The sequence below is a fragment of the Cariama cristata genome, unplaced genomic scaffold (genome assembly GCF_000690535.1).
Source record: "Cariama cristata isolate BGI_N322 unplaced genomic scaffold, ASM69053v1 scaffold21072, whole genome shotgun sequence".
NCBI classification, from domain to species: domain Eukaryota; kingdom Metazoa; phylum Chordata; class Aves; order Cariamiformes; family Cariamidae; genus Cariama; species Cariama cristata.
In genome coordinates this window covers 5,201-14,559 of record NW_009604652.1, presented here as the reverse complement: position 1 = coordinate 14,559, position 9,359 = coordinate 5,201, and the positions used below count along the sequence as shown (strand labels likewise).

Here is a 9,359-nt window from a genome sequence, read left to right as displayed (position 1 = left end):
CTTCTGTCCCCTGGTTTGTGTGGCAGCATGAATTTGGGTCAGTGTGGTTTAGCTGGGGCAGTTGTGCCACACTGGTGGGTGGCCATGGAGCCACCCACCATGCCCCTTGCTCTGACATACGCTCATTCAGCAGACCTCATTGCAAAAATGAGTCCGTGGATTTGCCTGCTCAAGGTTTTGGTTATCCCGTCTCATGAGAGGAGTGCGCAGGAGGTGCTGCAGAGATGATGGTGCACGAGGAGCAGAGGTTTTGGGTTTCCTATAGCTGCTGAAGGACTTAGGGGAAGGCTGGGTCAAGAGCAAGTGCCTTGTAGGGTTGATGCAGGATGAACTGGAGGATTAACTGCTGCTCATGTTGTTCTTTCTCCTCCTCCCTGTAGCCTGTGGGCCGCAGCTTGCCAATTCCCCCACTGTGATAGTGATGGTTGGCCTCCCAGCCCGCGGGAAGACCTACATCTCCAAGAAGCTGACCCGCTACCTCAACTGGATTGGTGTTCCAACAAAAGGTGAGGCTTTCACTGGCTGCCTGGGGAAAGCATGAGGTGTGGTCCTCAGGAGTTGCTCTAGGAGCTCAGTGCCTTGGGAGGTAGTGGAGGATCTTTCCGAGATCCCATGGGCCACATATCCATGTCCTTCCATCGCTTCTGCTGCAGCCCAGGTTCTCCTTCACTTTGAAGACCAAGGAATGTCCCTGAGCCTTTTGCTCTAAGAATGTCACCTCTTGGGCCATTGCTAGAAAATGTTATCTGCAGAAACTGCACAGCTGAGTCGAGCTGTGCTGATGCCTGCTCCTGGTTTTGATGGTCTTTGCCTTTCCCATACAGTTTTTAACGTCGGGGAGTATCGTCGCGAGGCGGTGAAGCATTACAGCTCCTATGACTTCTTCCGCCCCGACAACGAGGAGGCCATGAAAGTCAGGAGGTAAGTGTGGGCACCGTGTCCATGCTCACGCTCGCGTTCCAAATGGGTGGTGAAGCCAATGGCTGGCAGCGTAGTTACCCAGCTTGTTTGGAGGGTGATGAAGAGAAAAACTGGGCTGTAGCTTGAATTTTCCCTGCCTGCCCAAGGACGGCCTGACTTGGGTGCCAAGAGCTGAAAACTGAAGCTGTACAGGCTTGGTAGCTTCATGGTCACCAGTGCATCCTCCATCAGCGGTACCCTAAATTCATCTTCAGGCTCAGCGATGTAGAGTATGGGGTCTGCCATGAGGTTTGGCCTTTGCTTCTTCATCTACCATTGCCTCTGCTGTGAAGACCAGCACACGGCTTGGCCCGCATGGCTCTTGTGTTTTTGGCAGACCGAGGGTGTCTTTCCTAAATATCTCTGGGAGCAAGGGGGGAGGTGAGGAGGAGGAACCGCAAAGTCTGCCTTCCTTTGTGGAGGTCTCTGCACTGGCTGCTGCAAGCATCTCTGAGGACATCAGGACCACACGTCTTTCACCTCTTTTGCAGGCAGTGTGCCCTGGCTGCCTTGAGGGATGTCAAGCTGTACCTGACCGAGGAGGCTGGCCAGATTGCGGTAAGCTCAGAGACGTGTTCCACGGGGTTTGGCAGCAGTCCTGGTCCCGAAGGTGCTGTGCCCTGTGCGCTTTGCTCTGCAGTTCCTTCTCTGAGGAAGAGCTCAGTGGGAAACCGGGCACTCTTGATGCTAATTGAAATCCTTGCTTTTAAAGGTTTTTGATGCCACCAATACCACGCGAGAGAGGAGAGGGATGATCCTAAACTTTGCCAAAGAAAATGGGTTCAAGGTTGGTACCATCGAGCTGTTGCCTGTATTGCATTAGTCCACGTTAGTGTGCCGTTGGCATTATCTTCTTTTGTTAACATATTGTCTTCACAATGCTTCTGTGTAAGGGAAATTTCCCTGCTGGATTTGATTAAAAATGTGAAACTCTTCCCACATTCTCAGTACTGAGCCCATGGAGAAGGAAAGGATGGGAGTGGGGCAGAGGGAGAGCGCTCTGGTCAAGCAGGGAGGAGGTTGGGTTGAGCAAGGAGCTGGTTGAATGTTACAAACCTCTTATTGGTGGCTTTCAGTTGAGCTTTGCTTTGCTTCACAGGTGTTCTTCATTGAATCTGTCTGCAATGATCCCACAGTAGTTGCCACCAACGTTATGGTAAGTGTGGAAGTGTCTTGCTTTTGTTTTCCCTTGTGTAGGATTTCCCACCTGTGCCCAGCTGGTTTCTTATCTGAACATCTTGCCAGAGTTGCTTGAGGATTAAGAGGTTTTTATCTTTTTATGATCTATTTATTTGTCCTGGGATGAGAACGGACCCTTTGTCTCCCAGGATCCAGGGCCGCCTGGAAGTAATGAAAGTAAAAATCATTGTAACCTTTCCCCAGTTCCCTTCCGTGCTCTCTGCATTTCCGTCAACGTCTAACTTGTTATCAAGGAGAGAAATGTATTCAGGATACTTTGGTGACTTCAAAGTCCCACTTTTTGGAAGTGAAGGATGTCGTTAGGGGTTTAGATCCCACAGGAGAGCAGCCAGACTTGGTGTCTTCAGCCACATGCAGCTTCCCAAAATCTGTTGGGGTCTGCTTTGAGAAGAATAGCAGTTCAGCTTAGAGGTTTCTTGCCACTAGCTGAAGTCTTGGTTGGGAGAGCAGCATAAAACATTGCTTCCTGGCTCCTTTGGGAGCTGCTGGATCTTTGATTTCCCACCAGCAGAAGAACTTCTTTGCCTGTTAGGCTCGGCTAGCACAGGTAGACACTACTTGGTCTACCTAGGCATGATTAACTTCAATGAAAGTGTCCTTTCCTCCACTGGTCTCTGCTCCAGCCTTATCTCCAGTTGTACATCTGAACTTTGCGAGCTGTTTTATGGTGTCTGGGAATGTGTTGCAGGATACCCAAAGTCTGGAAAAAGGGTTTTGTTCTGTCCGCAGGATGGGCTCCACAAAAGGTGCTGGGGTGGGGGCTAGAGGATGGCTTTTGCTTCTGTTGGGAACTGGTGTCCCATGGCCAGTGACCAGCTTCTTGGGAGGTTGCACACAGCCTTTTCCATGATGCTAATAAAATGCTCGGTTTGCTCCTTTTTTTTCTTCCTCCTTTTTTTTTCTTTGCAACACTCTGAAGCTGGATTTTTTTTTTTTTTGGAGGATTTAATCTCTTTCTTTGGAAACTAAGGTTTGAAAGGGGAGAAAATGAACTACTAGCCGAGCGTAGGTTTTTGATCCATGGGACGCTGCAGATGAATGCTGGTCTTGATGCTGGGATCAGTGCGGAAAATAGACTGTGGTCCTGGGGCACTGCCACGCGTGTCGCTCAGTTGTGTTATCCTGTTTTGGTTTCAGGATTGCTTGTGAAGTTACTAATGTGTAATGCTGCTGCTCAAACCCCAGTCTTCAGGAGAAATAGCCTGTTAGAATAGGTCAGGCAGAACTTAGTCTGTGACAGTTCTGGATATTCACATTGCCCATTTCTAGCATCTTTCAGCCCAGAAGCTTGTAGCAGATAATGCACAGAAAGGGGCTGAACGTTGTTAGCCTGCTGTCTCACATGGTGGACAGCCAGGTTGATCTCTTACTCCTGGCAGCTTTATTCACTCAAAAGGCCTAGGATAAGCATCTTCTCGAAGTGCGTGCACTTGCTTAGACCTGGTGCTTTTCTTTAACCATCAGAAAGGTCAGTTTTCCCGCTGCGTTGGGTGGTGAGGTGCTACCCTAACTCTTGGGAGAACGGGAGTGGACTGATACACATCTATACCAGTCATGCAATGGTTTATACCAGATTTTTTCACCTTGTGCTTAGTTTTGGGTCTTTTTGGTTCTTTTCTGTCCTATGACAAGCGATGACTATAAAATGGTTCAGCTGATAGCTGGATCTTGGCAGGACTTTGAAATTTGAAGATTAGCATGGTCTGGCTTGGAAAACTTCCTAACATCTCCTTGTTTTGAAGATTAGCATGGTCTGGCTTGGAAAGCTTCCTAACCTCTCCTTGCGGCATGTGTTTTCCCCTGTTGCAGGAAGTAAAATTGTCCAGCCCTGATTACCGGGACTGTAATTCAACTGATGCCATGGAGGACTTCATGAAGAGGATCAACTGTTACCAAGCCAGCTACCAGCCGCTGGACCCTGATGACTATGACCGGTAAGAGACTTTGCTGATTTCTGAACCGGCTTGAATGCCTTTCTTCCCCCAGGAGAAGAGTAATGAAGTATGGAGCTGTATTTCACTTTGTCTTCAAATACATGAGTACGCTAGAATAATGTATGGCCAGGCCTCACCGTGAATTCAGGCTTCTTCCTTGAAAATGCTGTTTTGCCCCAGCCCAGTGCCAGGGAGTCGGGCACTGAAACCTTCCCAGGCTCTTCTGGGCTCACATAGGCTGGTTTCAACCTCGTTCTGCAAGTCTAAATACAAAGAGTTTGGAAAAGCACTTGAATTTGAGTGTTTCTGAGATGCTTTTGTCATTGTGCCAGTTAAAGGAAGGGACTACTTGGACAGGCTCAAACCACAAAGTTGAGCAAGCCCTGTGGTTTCCGCCTAGTTGTGTGCCCTGGGAAGACCTTTGCTGTCCCACAAGTCCGTGCAGGCACTTCCCAGCCCTTCCACTGCTCACAAATATGTCCATGTGCCCTGCGTGGATTATCTTGGTCCTACTGAGCCCCGTCCTGGGGAGGAACATGCTCCCTGCTAGTCCTGTTTAATCCTCTTTACTGCTGCAAGGAGGAACGGCGATTACACTGGTGTTACTTAGCTCTCCACGAATCGCAGGTACCTGTTGGCTTCCTGTTGAAAATAGCCTGCAGGAAATCCTTTTAGCTGGGTGATTATGTTGACTGAGATACCTCACAAGGCTCTTAGTCAAGGATGATGTTTCTTTCTTTCTGCTTTCCCCACTGGCACCCCCCTCATCCTTGCTGTGCTTTCCCTAGGGAGCTTTCTCTCATCAAAGTCATCGACGTTGGCCGGCGGTTCCTGGTCAACAGGGTTCAGGATCACATCCAGAGCAGGATCGTTTACTACCTGATGAACATCCATGTCCAGCCCCGCACCATTTATCTCTGTCGGCATGGCGAAAGCGAGTTCAACCTCAAGGGGAAGATTGGAGGTGACTCGGGCCTCTCCAACAGGGGCAAGAAGGTGAGGGAGAAAGGAATATTCCCCTATGGCTTCTAGGAGTGATTTGGCTGTAATAGATGCCATGCATTGGGTTAAGTGTATATTTGACAACAGCTGGGGTGCTCAGAGGCTCCATCTATAGGGTTGGTTAAATTTAGGCTCGGGCATGGCCTCAAAACAAGACTTTCCAGCCTTCAGTGTTGCACGCAGGCTTGCATGTAGTCAGGGGTTAACAGAGGCTGGGCTGCAGAAATCCCTAGAAGAGAAGGGTATGAGTATCTTCGTCGAGTTGGGTCAGACCTTGCGCAGGCAGGGCAGGATGTAGAAGGACTACTGCCACACTTCAGCAGGGATAGCCAACTCTGAGGGTACTTTCAGATTGCTCACTACTTGATTCTTCAAAGACACAATCAAGCCCACTGCCTCAGGAAGGGTTAATAGCTATTTTGGCTTGCCAGACCATTTTGAGGTCCAAATGGAGTCATTTGAGGTGTGACTATTAACAAGGACTACAGGATACATCAGTTTAGCTCTATGACGAATAAGCAGCGCTGTGGGTTAAGGGTGGCATGGGATCTTCCATAGCATTGTAGGAGAGTCCAGGCTGTGGTACTATTTCTTGGATGCTGATGTTGTTCCTTGATGACGTTAGGTTGCCACTTTCTGCTCTGCTTTATCTCTGTTCTCATACCCCTCACAACTTTTGAGGATCAATGCATGTGTGGCTGCTCTTCACCTCAGAGCAGAACGCTAATATGTCTGCCTTTGGAAGGCAAAAAAGGTCCTGGAGAAGGCAACGGTTACTGAGAAGCAGGGAAGAAGGCCGATTGGGAAGCTGTGGATCGGGAATCAACCTCTTTTTTTTTTATGTCCCACAGTTTGCATTGGCACTGAACAAGTTTGTTGAGGAGCAGAACCTGAAGGACCTCAAAGTCTGGACCAGCCAACTAAAGAGGACAATCCAAACAGCAGAAGCTCTCCAACTGCCCTACGAGCAGTGGAAGGCACTCAATGAAATCGATGCTGTAAGTATCTTTGATTGCAGTAGGAACAGCTGGATCATGCTGGTTGCTGCTTGGCAGAGAGGGTGGGCGATAGCACCGACCTTTTCACTTTTGCCTAAATCTCACCTTTTGTGGAGAGGTTTTCCTTTTGTGGGAAAGGGTGGTACTTCTGCTGCGGTACTCACAACTTGGCTTCTGATCTTAGCTTCAGAAGCTGCAGATGCTTCAAGATATTGGCTTGAATGAGCAGATTAAAATGATTTTTTGTTTGGCGCTGCTCCGTAGCTGACCACTCAGAGGGTTGCACAGTTGCATTGGAGAAGGTTTTGTACGTTGGGTGTGCTGATGCTTTTTGACTTGAGCATGTCCAGTGACCTCATGGATGTCCTCTTCTGGCAGGGTGTGTGTGAAGAAATGACATATGAAGAAATCAGAGAGCAGCATCCAGAGGAATTTGCTTTACGTGATCAGGATAAATATTACTATCGCTATCCTTCTGGGGAGGTAGGTCTGCAAGAAGACCTTCAGAGATGTGACTCTTTAAACATGGCCTTCTGGTCTTCATGCTGTCCTCTACACTCAGAGCAGGGGAGCAGCAAGTGCTCCAAGAAACTCGAATCAAGAAAGCTCAGGGCTCATATTTACCTTTTGCATTGAGCTCTTGTGAAATCGTGGTATGTGAAGATCTCGTTAAGAAACGTATCACTTAACAGTCCCACTGACTTTATAGCAAATTAGTAGGAAGGGGGCTCTGGAGGTTTCTAGTCCAACCTCCTGCATTACATCCACTCAAAGTGTTCTGCTGCCCCAATTTCCTTTCATTTCCAAAGAAATAATTTCTACCTCTGCTTTTAGTATCATTCCCTAAGGGTTGATGTTGATATCTCTGTTCCTGGCAATCTGCTTTCTGGGTGTGACACAATGAGGTGGGAATTGACGTCAGTTCTGGATGATACTTTAGGTTGTGAATTGGGCTTTTTATCCCCAAATTAAGTCATCCATTTGGGAAAAATCTTTGGAGACATCCTTATGACAGTGTGCCTAACATGAGAATATTTGGGGATGTCCGACACTGACTCTGGGTGTCTGGGGTTCCTTCTGACTGCTTGTTGTAGTTCTTTATGAAGCCCTTCAAAACCCTGGAGATTTTCAAGTTGCTCCAGACTTTTCAGATCTTAGAAATCCTGTAGAAAATTAAATTTCAAGGTGATAGAGAGACACTATGTTCAAAGCCCCTGTGCAGTTGTTGCTTACGTTAATAAACTCTCCAGCACTGTAGCTGAGATGTAAATGTCCTCTTTCTCCTCTTACCAGAAGAAGTAGCCATGTTCTAGAGTAGCCTGAAGATAAGGATTTGTTGAACTTTGCTCATTTCTAGCAGTAATGATGTTGATTTAGTCAGAGGCATGAAATCAATAGATGTACCAAGACAAAGACCATTGTTTCTTGTGAGGTGCTCGTTTGCTTGATTCTATGCCATATCTCCCTTTCCTTCTTCTGTCTCAGTCTTACCAAGATCTGGTACAGCGCCTAGAGCCGGTCATCATGGAGCTGGAGAGACAAGAGAACGTCCTTGTGATCTGTCACCAGGCTGTCATGCGCTGTCTCCTGGCATATTTTCTGGACAAGAGTGCAGGTGAGCTCCCTGTCCCTGGGAAGAGGACTGATCCTGCTGGAGGAGGGATGATAGACGGAGCTCTGCAGAGATGAGAGATGTGTTCAGGTCCCTGAAGGGCCTGGAGCCTGCATCTCTTTGGTGTGGCCTTAGCTGTTGATGAAGATGTTGAAATCTGCGTTTGGACAGGGGATGGGATAACCCTCCTGCTTTGCTTTCTTTGCAGATGAAATGCCCTACCTGAAATGTCCCCTTCACACAGTGTTGAAGCTTACCCCGGTGGCCTATGGTAAGTGGGGCTTTTCTACTAAACACGCCAAGGGGTTCAACTTGGACCTTCTCCTGAATCCAAGCTGCCTCTGGGAGAAGAGCAGAGGTCTGGGGTGGAGCACTTCGTAATATCCTGTGCCTGTTGGGTTTGCTGATGACCTGTCTGTCTCCTTGTGCTCCCTTCTGCAGGCTGCCGGGTAGAGTCCATCTCGCTGAACATTGAAGCCGTCAACACCCACAGGGAACGGCCAGAGGTGAGTGTTGCTTTTCCTCAGAGCCATCCCGTGGTGTCCCCCTCCTTTCCCCCATGGTCAGCCGGCAACGAGAATGCCCGGGGTGGGCATGGGGAGATTGCTCAGCTGGATGCTCAGAAGCACTGCTGGAGGACTGGAGCATCAGATGGGTTCTTGCTCTGCAGAGATGTGGCCGGTCGAGGGTTTTCCAAGGGAAAAGGACTGTTGCATGTGCCTGCTTCCCAATGTGTTTGCCCGGATTAAAGCTGGCCCAGGGAAGGCTCCTCCCTGGTCTTTGACTGTGTGTGCAGTCATCCACTTGCCCAAGTGGGGAGCGGAGCCACAGATGGAGAAGGTGACTTCTCCCAGGTCTCCCAGCTGGCTGGCAGAGCCCAGGCTCAATGCCTTGCCCAACATCTCCTGCCTTTGAGTTTGGTTTCGTGATGTGCCCATGGTTCTGTGGGACTACCAGAGTGCCGTTCTGTAGGGTGAGGGATGGCGATGCTGGGCTGTGGATGCTGTGGGGAGGAAACAGCTCCTGTAAGGTCAGGTCCATCTGCCATGTGCTCCACTGAGAGCTCAGAGCCCAGAGCAGGGGGATGCCAGCTCCATGTTGGGGCTGGGCAACCACCCAAGGGGGACCCCAGGGACGCTGGCGGTGCCTGTGTCCCAACCGCTCGGACCTTTCCAACTTGCACTTAACAGTGATGGAGCCCAAGTGGATGCTGGACGGTTGGAGCTGTCCTTTTTTGGCCCACATCTCCTTTCCTTCGCTTCATGACCTTGGCAGGTGGCAGCATCTGAGCCACCTCTCCCTCCCCATGGCTGTAGTGGGGGGAAACTGGTCCTTCCCCCCTGCCATGGGGGCACTCAGTGCCCTCCTCGCCGGGGATGGCAGGAGGGCTGGGGGCTGTGGGTAGGATGGAGCAAGACACGTGCGAAGCTCTCGGGTCCCTCTGCGCGGGTGCTGCCCCTCCATCCCACCTCGCTTGAGTTGGAGCTTGGCGCGATGTCCACCTTCGCTGGCTGCTCTGCCCCCACTCCCCAAATCTTCCTTATCAGCCCGGGCTGGCTCCTTTTCCCTCTTCTTGCTTTCACACCCCTCCCTGGGTCGGAGGGACCGGCTTCGAGGAGGAGACCGATGTGCACCTCTCTCTGTCATGCAAAG

General features: G+C 49.8%; 1 protein-coding gene across 2 annotated transcripts in view; it reads left to right on the top strand.

Moving 5' to 3' along the window:
• Positions 1-386: 386 nt before the first annotated feature.
• PFKFB3 (6-phosphofructo-2-kinase/fructose-2,6-biphosphatase 3) overlaps positions 387-9,359 on the top strand; it is a 13,904-nt gene continuing 4,931 nt past the window's right edge. For both annotated transcript variants that reach the window (XM_009695703.1, XM_009695704.1), the window contains exons 1-12: positions 387-506; positions 825-921; positions 1,452-1,518; positions 1,673-1,747; positions 2,060-2,116; positions 3,970-4,094; positions 4,883-5,090; positions 5,948-6,094; positions 6,473-6,577; positions 7,580-7,709; positions 7,915-7,977; positions 8,148-8,212. In XM_009695703.1, coding sequence (XP_009694005.1) covers positions 422-506; positions 825-921; positions 1,452-1,518; positions 1,673-1,747; positions 2,060-2,116; positions 3,970-4,094; positions 4,883-5,090; positions 5,948-6,094; positions 6,473-6,577; positions 7,580-7,709; positions 7,915-7,977; positions 8,148-8,212 — 1,224 coding nt within the window. In that variant the 5' untranslated portion in view covers positions 387-421. The remainder of the gene's footprint in view (positions 507-824; positions 922-1,451; positions 1,519-1,672; positions 1,748-2,059; positions 2,117-3,969; positions 4,095-4,882; positions 5,091-5,947; positions 6,095-6,472; positions 6,578-7,579; positions 7,710-7,914; positions 7,978-8,147; positions 8,213-9,359) is intronic.